This window comes from Salvia hispanica, chromosome 4 (assembly GCF_023119035.1).
Source record: "Salvia hispanica cultivar TCC Black 2014 chromosome 4, UniMelb_Shisp_WGS_1.0, whole genome shotgun sequence".
Taxonomy (NCBI): Eukaryota; Viridiplantae; Streptophyta; class Magnoliopsida; order Lamiales; family Lamiaceae; genus Salvia; species Salvia hispanica.
The window spans coordinates 52808487-52824186 of record NC_062968.1 but is presented as its reverse complement, the minus strand read 5'-3'; the positions used below and the strand labels follow the sequence as shown (position 1 = coordinate 52824186).

Below are 15700 nucleotides of genomic sequence, written 5' to 3'. Positions count from 1 at the left end.
CACCACATTTTTTATTCAATGTTTTATTTTGGAATTTTAATTCACTCAACTTTGTAACAACTCATTGCCGCCATGTAACCGAATATTGCATTTTAACATGATTTGAAATAAAGTATTATACGCAATGTTGTTGTCGATCATACTAGTGGCTACGACTAAGAACAGTGGCGCAACCACTAAGAAGGGATGAGAGGACACTAGGTGACAGAGCTAGACATTTCACGTTGGGGGCTCAGTTCCGCATTTCACAATTTTTTTCGATAAAGTTTTCTTTAATTATATTGAACTCAAATTTACTTATAGGGCAAATTGCCAAAAAAATACTCCAAGTTTGGCTTTCTTAATTGTCACATGAGAAAAAATTCCTGACATCATACATGTCATAATTTATTGACATGCCGCTACATAGGTAAAAACTAAAGATGTGACTGAGTAAGTGTATTACCAACATCGTTTAAGTAGCCGAATGTTTTGTCTACATAGTAGTATTATTTAATTTTCCGTTTGCCGCATCATACATAATTTCTCTCAAATAGGAGATTATATGGCAATTGAGAAAAATGTTAAAATTATGATAGTCGGCTATTTTCTAAAGTTGTGGAACTGGCTAGAACTTGACCAAACTTGATGGTTTTTTAGCGATTTGCCCTTAATAAAATTTAATAAACCTCAAGAAGTTTTATTTTTTTAATACAACTCAAATATTAATTTAGAGTAAAAAGAATAACAAAAATAAAAAAAAAACTAACCATGGGTTTAAATTCTTTAAAAAAATTCTAATTCTAAAATTTAGCCAATTTAACAATAATATTTGTTTAAAAAATCTATACGTATATAACATAAAATTATCAAAACACCTCTATAAATATTTTAAATTGCTGGGGCCATCACTGAAGAGAGGGGTGGTATTACGCCCTTGCTAAAAAACACTACTACAGTACATTTTTACTTAAATTACTCTCATTTCCCCATTATACTAGTACCTAGTTTATTGTTGCAAATTTTCTGTAAAATCGAAATTGTAGGAAAATTAACTTGTCAATATCTCAAATTTAAAATTAGAAATACATAATTCATAAAAAAATAATTCTTCGAACACCATTCGTACCATAAGTTATGGAGGTGATGAAAAAAACTAAGCATCAATATAAAGCGGTTGATTTTGATGCATGCATCCTTTTGATATGCTTGTTGAGACAGCATCTTATACTTTTCTTAATGTAGGTGAATTTTTTTAATCATTTTTGGTAAGTTGGAGGTAGAACAAATGTGTCTAATCTCCGTAATCGTTGTATCAAATCATAAAATTCATCAGCAATTGGATTATTGGAATATGTTACGATCGCTTGCAAACGTATGGTTCTATTATATTGAAATAATGCTAAGACCGAATAATTTCAATCTAGGGTATCCATAATTTAGCACGCTTCGAATTGCACTTTTTAATTATAGAGATTGTTTCCTTAATAAATTGTATTCCCTGTGAGCATGAGTTTTAAGAAATGTATAAAAAACAATGGACTAGAAATGTGACTTTTATTATAGGACGGAGGTAGTAGTAATTGTATTTTCAGGCGAAGTAGACAAACATCAATTTACCTTAATGATGATACCCCCTTCGTCTCGGCTAAGATGACACATTTCTTAGTCAGCACGATATTTTAGGAGTTGTTAGTTAATGTGATTAATTGGAGAGGGAAAATGTGCGTGTAAGTCTTACTCCTCCGTCCACCAATAAACGTCTCATTTTTTCATTTAATTTTCATCAATCCACCAAAAAAAGTCTCTTTTACTTTTTACCATTTTTAGTAATGGACTTCACATTCCTCTAACTTTATCTCACTCACATTTTATTATTAAAGTATGTAAAAGTATGACTCACCTTCCACTAATCTTTTTCCCACCCACTTTCTACTATATTTCTGAAAACCCGTGTTGGATCAAACTTGACCTTATATTAGTAGACGGAAGGAGTAAATGAGTGAGAAAGAAAGTTGAATATTTAATTGAAAAGAAAAAAAATGGTTGAGTGTATTAATTGAAGAGAGAAAGCTACTAATAATAAAAAAAAAATGTACTATTATATACTCCCTCCGTTCCACAGTAATAGAGGCATTTCATTTTCTGCACTTGTTTTAAAAAAATGATATTAAATAGTTAAAGTAAAGAGAGAATAAAGTAAGAAGAAAATAATGTAGAGAAGAGTCTTATCTACAATATTGTCTCTCTTACTTTACTTTTTCTTCACTTTAACTATTTATAATTATTTTTTCAAAATGAGTGTGCAAAATAAAATGCCTCTATTACTGTGGAACGGAGAGAATACTAGATAAACTAAAAAAGAAAATGTATCATCTTAAATAGAACGATAAGAATAATATTTTTCTAACATTTTCTTGCTCGAATTGGAGGTGGGATGTATAATTATATACTCCATATGATTGTACTTTTTTTTTATCTCATTGATTTTACATGAGGAGATTTGTTTTGTGAAAAATACCGGACAAAGTTACTTATATTGTGTACCGAGAAACATCGAGTGTGAATTCTCCATGTATAGAAAATTACATCTTTTTAATAAAATATTCAACTCTCTTTCATTTAATACTTACACTTACTATTTCTCTTTACAATTAACCATATTAATCAACTAACTCTTAAAATTTACTGTCAATTAAGAAATATATTATCTTAGGGTATATTGTACTCCATAATAACTAGTTAATGTGTTAAAGAATGATTCTTACATTTAAAAGTGATCATTGTTATGAATAAAAATACTCGTCCTTAAGAATAAAATGATACTCCAGTTTTTAAATATAGAGTGACACTTTTTTGGATCAGAATGACAATTACAGAAATGACTGTTGTTTTCTATAAAAAAGTTTAGTATTTTCATTAATAAAATTTATTATTAGTACAAAATAGTGTCGAACTGATTTAACTCGAGCGCACTATGGGCGCTGCGCGTAGAGGAGTGCCACTCACTCAAAGATACTTACTCCAATAATAAATAGTAATTACTAATTACAACTATATTAATATATGTGTACTAATAATAACACAATTTATACAACACAATATATAAAAAAATATAAAGGTATGAAACAAAGATTTAATGATGCAAATCCGACAAATCGAGTACACTAAACGATAGATCGAACCAATTTTGTAAATAATGAAGTGTTTTTTGTTCACCTATGTATAATAAAATATTATACTCCCCTAATAATTTTTACTTCTATATAAATCATCAATATTTGGATAAAACATGATGTCGGCAACGTGTGGAACACGCGCCTGTCGTCTCAATATATCTGTGTATTAAATCTTTTTAATTATTAATTAATATGGCTTGGAAATTCCAGAGAGGAGTGGCCACCATCAATTATGATTCATATAGCATGATTCATATAGCAACAATACGAATAATATCCAATCATTTAAGAAATTCTCCACTAAAATGGCATACATATACATACTCCGGATAACCGCTTATTCAAACAAAAAGAAATGAAAAAAATATCAATTATAGTAATCTCTAACTCACTCTTTTACAAAGCCTTTTAAGAAGACGAATAATAAATGATTCATTTCTAATATGATATTAAAGTGAATTTAAGTCAATAATATTGTTCATATTGAGTAATAGAAAAAAGATCATTTTACTTAGAAAAGTTAAGATATCGCAACACTCTCTTTGACGAGCAGTTTTGGGTTTAATTTTCCCTACTTATATGATGAAAATGGAAAAATGAAGACACTACGAAACTCTTAATGGTCTCAGATGCGCATTGTAATATTTTAATTGATAGTATTGTATATATTTGTATTCCTTCTATTCTAAGGTAGTTGAGTCGTATTCTTTTTTTGTATTATTACAAGATAGTTGAATCATTTTCTTTTATACTAGTAAAAATTTTATCTTCTCTCATATTTTACTATTTTTTTTTATCTCTTTTACTATAATCTCTCACTTTAACCTTTATCACATTAATTTCTTAAATGGCGTGATTAAAAGAAATGTGCCAACTACCTTGAGAGTTGGGACTGAAGAAGTATTTAATTATCTTAAAATTAAAATGACAAATTAAAACAATTTTAACAATGAATTTGGCATAATAGCAATATCAATATGTACGTATGTGATAAATTGTGGTTGTTTTATGAGATCATGTATGTGTGTGTTTGCTAGTGTGTGAGGATCATTGCGTGGACAAGAATTATGCTAGCAAGTGATTGAATTGTTTGATGATTTTTCTATTATTTTTATAGATATTTTTTATGACAATGAAGGCCATGAAACATTCATAATTGTGATAATAACATGACTTCCATGTCACATGAAACAGTGCCACAGTGGCCTACAATCCTTACTTAATAATTAAGTTCTTCCTATATTTTATTTTTTCACATACTAGTCAAGCAGGCAAAGTTACTTTTGGGTATATAATTTGAGGGAATTAGAATTGTATGCTTTCACTAAAAATAGCAATATTGGAGATTTTGTTAACTCCAATTTTTTAATCGTACGTAACTTTAGTTTGCTCTTAAAAAGAATTAGGATTCACCAAAAATAAAATTAAGAATAACTTTAACATTACAATTTTTCTTAGATGGTTAATTATGTTTTCAACCATGCACATACCTATGTCTATCTAGAAGTATTTAGCAATTCCGTGGATAAAATGATAGTATTCGGTAATAAAAAGTTGTTATTTTTAACAACTCAGCTATTGAGATCTATATAGAAATTGAGCTAATAAATAGGGTGTTATGCATTTATATTATTACGATCGAACCTCTAATAATCTTGATGCTTCTAAATGAACATTGGTATCACAAACTATTATCATGTCGATGAATATATCGATATGTATGCGTCTTTTATTTTAGATCAACGCTATTTAACTTTTTACAAGTTGTTATAGTTCAAATTTGCAATCGATTCTTTGAAGGATCTATTAAGATGTTGATAATTCACATTTCTATCATTGAAATTTTATTTCTACGATATATTTGGACAAATTCACTTTTGTCTACAGCTTATTTGACTATTACTCTAATTGAATATTAAGTGATTAACTTAAAGTTGTCTAGTTCTCAAATCCAGTTCAAGTCCGATTTAAGGTTCGATTTACCTAAACCTATGACTGAATCAAGTTAGACTAGACTTTACTAAGATTGAATTCTAGTTCATCTTATTTTATTGATGATTGGACTTAGAATCCAGTTGAATTTACAACTCCACATAAAAATTAAAAAATATACTACAACAAAAAAATTGAATTTTTAATTTCACAAATAAGCCAAAAGGAGAAAGACGAGGGAGTGAATTGACTTGGAAGAGTCTCAACTACCCTCTCTTTATTACAGGATACACACAATCAACACGCCCTCAGATATTATCGCTCTCTTTTTTAAAAAAAAGGGCGAAATAAAATTTACGTTTCCCCCACACACACAGCACGCTCTCTGCTTGCTCTGTTCAACAAGAAATTCCTATCTTGTAGATGTTACCCATTTCGCATATCACACTTTTTTCGATAACGACTGAATGAAATAATTGAGGATTTATTGCTGTTTTACTAGTAATTTGCATATATTCAGATCAGTAACAGTAAAATAGTAAAACAGTAAACATCAGCTGCAATCGTTGAAGTAGTCGGTCGACTACCTGTAACGTAAAATTCCACATTCGTTTCGTTTTTTTGGGGGGAAGAATTAGGCAATTTCTCGGTGACGAAGATGGGGCTGGTATCGGGAATGGTGATGGGGATGGTGTTTGGGATCGCGCTGATGGCGGGCTGGAAATACATGATGGAGCATCGGAGCAGGAAGCGTGTTGCTAAGGTTTATTTTGTTCACTGTTTTCTTATACCATTTCAATTAAATTGTGTGTGTGTTCGTTGAAAACCTCGAGCGGAATTGATGTTGAAATTATGCGGACTTGGATTGTATCAGTTTAGGTTGTTATTTCAGCTAGTTGGATTTGATTTTGTATGATCTTGCTGGAAATTCGGCTTTCGTGCCTTGGGGTTTCTTTCCATTGCTGTCGGTTAGCTTGTTGATGTGTGAATTTCCTTGAGATTTATGAGGAATTTGAAATTTTGGTCTTCTATGGTCAACAGGCAGTAGATATCAAGCTGCTAAGCTCACTGAACAGGGATGATATGAAGAAAATATGTGGAGAGAACTGCCCAGAGTGGATATCGTTTCCTGTGTTCGAGCAGGTTAGGTTATTTTCGTTTAGTTGGATTCAAGTGCTGGAAGAATGCGTTAGGTTTAGATATCGATTGGTGATATTAATTGATTGATGTCTGTGTCGATGCCCTTTCATTATTGTGTTGTTAGAATTGTAGGATTGTAGCTAGTCTTTCATTTTCGGTTAGTTTCTATGTTCCTTTGTTATAACTACTGGCTTCAACTCCTGCACCTTAATTGCTGGAGATTGTTCTGGGGGTGCATTGTAGTATTAACCTAGTTACTTCCTCATGAATATTTAGTTTCCATGTGATTCAGTGATTCTAGAAAAGCATTTTGTTAGTTGTTCTAGAGATTGCCTCCATATTAGCTTGGATTGTGACTTACTTTATTGAGTATGCTTTGTGTTGGTGGATGTATTCCTTGGACTGATAAAACAGGTGAAAGCTATCAGTTAGAAAACACTCTCACCCCTCGCCACCACCATCCCCCAACACACGCGCACACACCGCTCAGTAATAGCTAATAGAGAACCGAACAGACCTCTGCAATCCATGTCCTATTTCCAAAAGCTAGGTCATCTGTTAAAATAATCTATTGTTTCAGCAAAAGTGTTTAGAAAAGAAAGTAAGAGTTTTAGAGTGGTTTGACCCCTAATCTTGCTTCACCACTCAATTTTCTTCGCTTAGTTAAACTATTGACCTCAGCTGTAGCAACCCTTTTGGAGGTGTCTGGTCCAATTTAGCATTAGATTATGCACTAAGTAAGGGACAATAGAGGTGCATTATTCGATTGACCTATATCCTTTTGTATTATGAGAGCTTTAGGACTATGTAATTATTTTGCAATAATCAAATTTTAGGATTGTCTTGAGGAATTTCCTTTTCTCCTCTACGTTTACAATTTTCTGTTTATAATACAAGCTTATGTGAACACATGATTTGTTTCTTCTCCTTCATGCCTATAAGTCATCACATTAACCTTTTGCTGCTCCGTTTTTCTTTCAGGTGAAATGGCTAAACAAACAGCTAAGCAAGTTGTGGCCATTTGTAGCAGATGTAAGCTTCTTCTTCTCTTTCTGTTTTTGGCTTTTGGCTCGTGCAATTCATTTGATTTTACTTATTTTTAACCTGCCTCATCCTGCTTCTAAGTACGACATGAAGAAGCTTTAAATATATCACTATTGACCTGAAATAGGAAGTACTGACCTTGAGTCTTGAGGCTTCTCTTTATGACATGTCCGAGGCACCACATATCTGTATATTTGTTCGTATTTTGAACTGGTTTTGATTAAGTAGTATAAAAACCTCATCTCCATGCTATATAGTAGTTCAAGAGATGCTAATAGTTTACATTGTCAAGAAGATTAGTAATTCTTCCTTGCATAAATACATGCTAAGATTCATGCATTCCACATGATAGTTATATGCACCTTCCTCTGTAGTTTCTTCGCATGAAAATGATAGTCATTTAACCCTCATTCAGAAATTCCTTATAAATTACATATCCAGAGAAGGAAAGACTGCAGCACGAAGATTTCAGTACACTGGTGGTCATGTGTAAATATTGAATTGACAAGGACAATCATGGAATTTTTATTGAACGTTGGAACTGTCTATTTATTGGTTTAAGACTTTAAGTTGTACTTTTTGTGATTCTTTAATCAACAATTTGTTAGGGTTCACATGTTTTTATGTTTTACTATCCATACGGTGATATTTGAGTTGGTTAATGAAGGTTGACTATGTAGGCTTACTGATTCTATGCTTCCAGTTAGAGTCAAGTTGCTGCTAAATTGCTAAATTATTCAATGTTTGCTATCTCAGGCAGCAGAGGCTGTCATAAAAGAATCTGTGGAACCATTATTGGAGGAATATCGTCCTACTGGGATCACTTCTTTGAAATTTAGCAAACTCTCCCTTGGAACTGTGGCTCCCAAGATTGAAGGTTGAAAAACTAGCATCTTATTTATCAGTGCATGTTGTCCACTTAGTTTTTGCATTCTTGTTATGGCATCATTCAAAGTGTTTGCAGTTATGGTCCTTTGATAAAATATCCTATCTTCTCATTTGGCTTCATTACATACATTGCTGCTGAGCATTGCTATCAGTATCACTTTATGCAATAGGTTCTGTTAGTGTACTTAGTGTGATGATAAAGGTGTACCAATATGAACTTTATAAGCACTTCTTAGTTGAGGAGTCTTAGAGATTCCTTTTCTTTTTTTTTTCTGTGAATGCTTCTTATGTTATAAGTTATAACCTATACTAAGCTGAAACTTATACAACTGCTTATATATATATAGACATATCTAACACATCTGCTGAATTTTTGGTCCTCACTTTTAAGATGAAAAGTTATATTCAGACAAACTTAAAAATATGCCATAAGCACTCTACCATATACTGAAATACTAAGATTTTCACTGAATACCTTTTTCCAGATATTGATTATTGGTTGTGCTTGATAATGAATGGTTTTGGATTGTTTGCTGTTTACATCGATTCAGGCTTCTTACTATGAATTTGCATGTGTAAGATCCAACCTCATTGTCTGCATAGTTCAAACCTTGCAGGGATTCGAGTTCAGAGTCTTAAAGAAGGTCAAATCACAATGGATATTGACTTACGCTGGGGTGGCGATCCTAGCATTATTTTAGCTGTTGAGGCTGCACTTGTTGCTTCTATTCCTATTCAGGTTGGTGCACTAAATATTTTACCCCCTTTCACTGTTGCTATATCTATATTATAGTATTCTGTACTGAAAAGGAATATCTACCATTATGTTTCTTTTTGCAGTTGAAGGATCTCAAGGTTTTTACGGTGGTTCGTGCTATCTTTCAACTAACTGATGAAATTCCTTGCATATCTGCAGTAGTTGTAGCGCTTCTTGCGGAGGTATATAAAGCACACATCAAACTTTCTAGAGTAATTATCAATGTGTAAATCATTTGTGTTTTTCCATGTCATCCAGCCAAAACCACGAATTGATTATACTCTTAAGGCTGTGGGTGGAAGTTTAACAGCTATTCCCGGGCTTTCTGATATGATTGATGTAAGTTTTAATATGATACTTTAATGATCTTAGTCAAGTAATCTAGCTTATATTATTCGGACTGACTAGCTATTTTTTACTTGTACAAGGACACTGTTAATACTATTGTTATGGATATGCTACAATGGCCTCACAGGATAGTTGTCCCTATTGGTGGAATTCCTGTGGATACAAGGTAATTCCAATACCTACCTATTCTCTTTGCCTTTTGGACTTATCCTTTTATTAGTTTCTTATGTTCCGTACATAGTCTAACCTTTTTAAAGTATACTAGATAGTTCAGCAACTTTCTGAATATGATTCCCTGTACCTGATTTTAAATAGTTTTAATTTATTAGATATTTTTGCCTGTCAATAAAGGTTGATGTTTAAATAGCCAAGTAGTTCTGCTTTCTACAATAATTAATGTTCTGCCAACGCTAATGTTTGTCAATGTGGTGATTAGTAATTTGTTAATTTAGAGAATAACGTGAGGCAGTTATGTATGCTCGACTTAATTTCTGCAATTACAACCATGTGAATATATAGATGCGGTCTTGAGTGGCTTACATTCTTCTGATACTTTGCAGTGAATTGGAGCTTAAGCCAGTGGGACTGCTCAAAGTTACTGTTGTAAAGGCAAATGATCTGAAAAACATGGAACTGATTGGAAAATCTGATCCCTATGTTACAGTACACATTCGTCCTCTCTTTAAAGTTAAGACGAAGGTTGTTAATAACAACTTGAATCCTACTTGGAATCAAACATTCGATTTGATTGCAGAAGATAAGGAGACACAGTCACTCATTCTCGAGGTTTCTACTTTATACTTTCCCAGTTTCCGTCCATTTCACTTTATGAAGCGTGCTTATGAGTTTCCAAACACTGAGCATCTTTCTCATCCCTTTACCATACATATATATGATTGTTTTAGTTTTTAATTATATTCGCTTAATGTCTAAACTTAAAACAATTTAAACAATCTCTTCTAAAAATAGGTGTTTGATCAAGACATTGGGCAAGACAAGCGATTGGGCATTGCAAAGATGCCTCTGATCGAACTGGAAGCTGAAACCTCAAAAGAACTGGAACTGAGGCTGTACCCATCTCTTGATATGCTCAAAATTAAGGACAAGAAGGACAGAGGAACCATAACGGTTCAGGTATTTACCGAGTATATGCTATTATAGTCATATAAGATCCACTTTGTGATCTCAACACTGTCTTTTCGTTCTGTTTTTTTTTTTCGCGGTGGGGGTTTGTGTCATTATGGTTTTAAACTTGTATTTCCGACTCATTGGTTTGGGTTTCTTGATTTCAGGTGTTCTATCATGAATTTACCAAGGAAGAGCAGATCGCTGCCCTGGAAGAAGAGAAGAGGATCTTAGAGGAGAGGAAGAAACTGAAAGAAGCTGGAGTGATAGGGAGCACTATGGATGCCCTCGACGGTGCAGCCTCACTAGTTGGTTCTGGTATTACTGGTGGAGCAGGGCTTGTGGGAAGCGGCATAGGGGCTGGTGCGAGCTTGGTCACTGGTGGTTTTGGAGCTGTTGGCAGCGGTCTGTCGAAAGCTGGAAAGTTCATGGGCAGGACCATCACTGGATCTTCCACAACTAGGAGGAATGGAGCTTCAACGCCAACGAACCCTCAAGAAAATGGAGGCGCAAAGCCAGTTTGACAACCCCTCAAAACTCAAACTGTGTTATTTTGTGTTTAAATACCTTTGGGTTTGATGAGTTTGAATGTATGTTCACGTAGATTTTGATTGTGTTTGTGATGTAAAGTTTCACTGAATTGGTTAGACATTAGCACTGCCATCTTTGTAAGTTTTAAAATTCTTTCACTCTCTCCTCTTTGCTTTGTAACGAGATTTGAAACGTGCCCTCTCTCTCTCTCTCTCTCTCACACACACACACAGGTTTTCGTTATGAACACTGTAGTTTCACTTTTGACATTCTCTTGAAAAGATAAAAGGGGGGTGCATGTTCAAACATAACTTTATTTATATAATCGATATATATGGTTTTATTTTGGCAAATGAATAACTAGAAGAGTCTCGTGATCTGAATGATGACATTTTTGAAAGGCAGATTTTGAGCCCGTGAAGGAACAACGTGGCAATGTGTTTTCCATATGAATACATACACATGTATATACTCCATTTTGTAGACTACTAGTATTATTTTTATTTCTTCATAATATTCCTCCAAAAAGTTGAAATATTTTTGGAGTTCAGGAAATGTGATTAAGATGCAAATGATCAAGATTTAGATTAATAAACATAAATCAAATTTACCTATGCCAATGACATATTTAAGTTTATGTGAAGGTGTTTAAATCCGAATCTTGACTTCTCTCACGGTTTTGACCGATGAGATGCTCTGGTGCAAGATTCTCCAAAATGTAATAGTGTAATCAACCCAATTTTGATTTTTTGCTATACAAAGCTAGGCACATGGACTTGAATAGTGTAATTTGTCTTCACTTGTGTATATACAAGCAGATTTTACTCATAAATCTTTATTATCTTATGATCATTACATACATAATCTTTGAAAATTTTCCTCTATTACGAAAAGTTTTGGTAGACCCATTTGACAGAGTCGATCAAATATGTGAATGTTTTTTATTTATTATCTTAAAACTTTTAAATAGAATATAGAAATTTCCACGAATTATGAATCTCAAGTCATATTCCACTAATATCTTTTGTAAAATATATTCCATTCAGCTATGAGTACAATAGACAGTAAGAAATATCCTTTTCATCCAAAATATTGAAAAAGAAAAAGAAAAAGAAAAATACACGACCAGTTTTATCTGATTTAACTTTACAACATTCTCAAAAGGCGATTTATATGGTAGGAAAAGAAAGAGCCAATAGATTCTCTTTTTTTGTTCATGAACCTTACAATATTTTAGTGAGTGATTCTTGTATGGACTATACATGAATTATATATACAGCTAGATATTCTTACAATAAATATGAAATAGACAATAAATCACCATATGTTTGTTGTGAATCTTGTGATTCATAATCACATCATGTTTTATCATTTTCAAAATCATAAATCTTAGTTCTTGCCCTTTTGTGTTGGAATCAACGGCCCCAAATCCAGATCTAAAATAAGAATAATTGATCGATTAACTAATCATTATTTCCCTAAAAAACACTAATCATGATTATAATTTCCACTAAGACATTGATTAGGATAGAGACAACGAGCAAGACACAAAGGGAACTCAACAAACAATAAAGTTTGAACTTTGAAAACTTGCCTCGTAATTAGAGTCTCAAAAGATGCTATTTAGGGTTTGATTAATAGTAATATATACTACTACTGTATAGTAATTCAGATCATCAAACCAGATTTGGTTCATTAATTATGGGAGTAACTAAATATGCGTTGTTTAGTAATATAAGCTTGACAATGCTTTAGACTATAGATATAATAGCATCATTTAAACTATAGATATGATAGCACCATTTAAACCATATTATTATTATTATAAGAAGATTTAATATTGAAATTCTACCCTAACTCAGTGAATAGGTTGAGCACTAGTTTTTAGTAGAAGTAATTTTTGTTTTATATAAATTCTAAAATATTGTAAAATTTCGTAGTTCATGGTAACAAACCAACCCACACGCATAATTCGTTGTAAAAAAGATAGATTAAATAATACGCATTTGCATAATTAGTATGCAATTTTGCTACTTCTCCCGATACTAGAAAGGAAAATAAAATATTTTATACTCATTTATAAAGATAGGTTGGTTGGGCTCACGTGACATTCATCTTTATTTCGATTTTATTTTGCATTTTACAAGGCCAAATTTTCTCTCTTTTAACTGAATCCATTTAAAATTACACAGAGAAAGTCAAGAGATATAAGTCAAGGGTATCATTTCATTTTAACCACAGATGAATAGTGTCTAAATTTTATTATAATGTCGAGCACCTCCCACAAAATAATTAATTTTGCTCTCCAATCATCAATATGCTGGTCATTGTATAATTTAATTAGCCAGTAATTAATTATCAATTTTTAAATTTCAAAATGTGATATTTGATGAATTGATATTTTTATTAAATACTGAAAATTATGTTATGGTGAGAAGGAAGATTATTAAATTACATCATTCCAAAATGAGTAGCATATCACATCTGATAGTGAAACATATTTTGGACAATAAAATGCGCTACTTTGGCGTGTGTGAAAAAATTGTTTTGTATACATCAATTGTTGCTAACGAGGTGTATTTTCAATTTACATTTTGCCCAAGACATATCTTGAACTTTGCATATGAAAAAGTTGAAATTTACTTTTACTTCTCTAGAATGGCTACATAATTGTATGTTTTGAGGTCTATATGGCCTGAGACTATTCTTTTATAAATATATGAGATTACCGCATATTGCTACGACGTGTGTTGTCTATTTGTGATATTTTCCTTGTGTTTGCTCTTTACATTTTCGACTTCGATGTTTTTTTGTTTTTAGAGGGAACTACAAAAATGGTTCTTGAACTATGGGTTTATCTCGCCCATAGTCTCTGGACTTTAAAAATATCGTCAGTAGTCCCTGGATTTGGCGTGTGTGAAAAAATTGTTTTGTATACATCAATTGTTGCTAACGAGGTGTATTTTCAATTTACATTTTGCCCAAGACATATCTTGAACTTTGCATATGAAAAAGTTGAAATTTACTTTTACTTCTCTAGAATGGCTACATAATTGTATGTTTTGAGGTCTATATGGCCTGAGACTATTCTTTTATAAATATATGAGATTACCGCATATTGCTACGACGTGTGTTGTCTATTTGTGATATTTTCCTTGTGTTTGCTCTTTACATTTTCGACTTCGATGTTTTTTTGTTTTTAGAGGGAACTACAAAAATGGTTCTTGAACTATGGGTTTATCTCGCCCATAGTCTCTGGACTTTAAAAATATCGTCAGTAGTCCCTGGACTATAGGTTTATCTCGAAATTGGTCCTTTTGGCTTTTTTTGGTACGAAAATACCCTTTGATATTATTTTGGGGGGTTTAGGCAATTTGGTCTTTTTACACTTTTAACATTTTAAATATGATATTATTTTAGTTATGTACTAACTTTGATATTATTTCAAAATTATCATTCTTCTTCCATTTTGTTATCCTTCATTGAATTTGTTTATTTTTTTTTTTTCAATATTAAATTTAATTTTATATTTAGATTTTTAAATATCAATAAATTTTTTTAATGAAAACTATTAATTCATGGACACTATAAATATTGATTAAAACTATTAATTTTTGTTATTTAATATAATATTCAATTGAATTGAAGAAGTACAGAAAAATAATATTAATCATGATGGAAAAATAAGAGTTATTCTATTTAGCCTCCGTTTGGTTGTTATAATTGCTTGTGGTTAAATATTATGAAGTTGACTAAAAATTTGATCATACTTAAAATTTTATATAGGAGTATTTTTGTTGAAATTTTCTAGTAAATTTTGATTGTTTTCAAATTAATAAACGAAAATTATATTAGTCTTGCATTAGATGTATATTTATTTCAGAATAAATTGTATTATATAATCTATTTATGATTAAAGTTATATTAAACATTGATTAAAACTAAGGCGTTGTCATACTTTATTGACATAGTACTATACACTATCAAATATTGATTATAACTATTAATTTTTGCTATTTAATAATTTTTTTAATTAAAAAAATTTATTGATATTTAAAAATTAAAATTTAAAATTTTGTAAATTTAAATCTAATATTGAAATAAAAAAAACCAAATTCAGTGAAGGATAACAAAATGGAAGAAGAATGATAATTTTGAAATAATATCAAAGTTAGTACATAACTAAAATAATATCAGATTTAAAATGTTAAAAGTGTAAAAAGATCAAATTGCCAAACCCCAAAATAATATCAAAGGGTATTTTCGTACGAAAAAAAAAGCCAAAAGGACCAATTCGAGATAAACCCTTAGTCCAGGGACCACTGAGCGATATTTTTAAAGTCCAGGGACTATGGGCGAGATAAACCCATAGTCCAGGGACCATTTTTGTAGTTCACTCTTGTTTTTATTTTTATTTTCTTATGAATAGCTAATTATTAGGAGTATTTCCTTAGTCTTAGAATAAGAGTCACACTTTATCATTTTTACCATAAATAATAGGTAGATCTCACATTCTACTAACTCGCTTTACTCATATTTTATTATAAAACTAATATAAAAAAATGAGTCTCATATTTCTTTAACTTGACATTCTATTTATCATATTACCAATTAAGTTCAAATTCACTTTTATTTTAGTTGACAGTCTATTTATCATATGTTTTGTGGTTTATATCGTTTGAGACGATTCTTTTATGATGGATGGGGTCTACAGATAATGCTGAGATATGCGTTGTCCATTTGAAATGTTTTTCTCGTGTTCGTCTATTACATTTTC

At 31.5% G+C, this 15700-nt stretch overlaps 1 protein-coding gene across 1 annotated transcript; it reads left to right on the top strand.

The window, feature by feature from the left end:
• The first annotated feature begins 5415 nt into the window (after window positions 1-5415).
• Window positions 5416-11081, top strand: LOC125222685 (calcium-dependent lipid-binding protein-like). Its single transcript, XM_048125435.1, has 11 exons — window positions 5416-5853; window positions 6132-6233; window positions 7212-7262; window positions 8031-8151; window positions 8780-8901; window positions 9003-9101; window positions 9178-9258; window positions 9348-9433; window positions 9828-10053; window positions 10237-10401; window positions 10560-11081. Exons 1-11 carry the CDS (start codon window positions 5749-5751, stop codon window positions 10914-10916), a joined length of 1515 nt encoding a protein of 504 aa, XP_047981392.1. The 5' UTR covers window positions 5416-5748; the 3' UTR covers window positions 10917-11081.
• Window positions 11082-15700: the final 4619 nt, after the last annotated feature.

Coding starts and splice junctions, on each gene's coding strand:
- LOC125222685 (XM_048125435.1), top strand. CDS start 5,749: ATGGGGCTGGTATCGGGAATGGTGATGGGGATGGTGTTTGGGATCGCG. Junction 7,263..8,030: donor TGTGGCCATTTGTAGCAGAT/GTAAGCTTCTTC, acceptor TTGCTATCTCAG/GCAGCAGAGGCTGTCATAAA. Junction 9,259..9,347: donor GGCTTTCTGATATGATTGAT/GTAAGTTTTAAT, acceptor TACTTGTACAAG/GACACTGTTAATACTATTGT.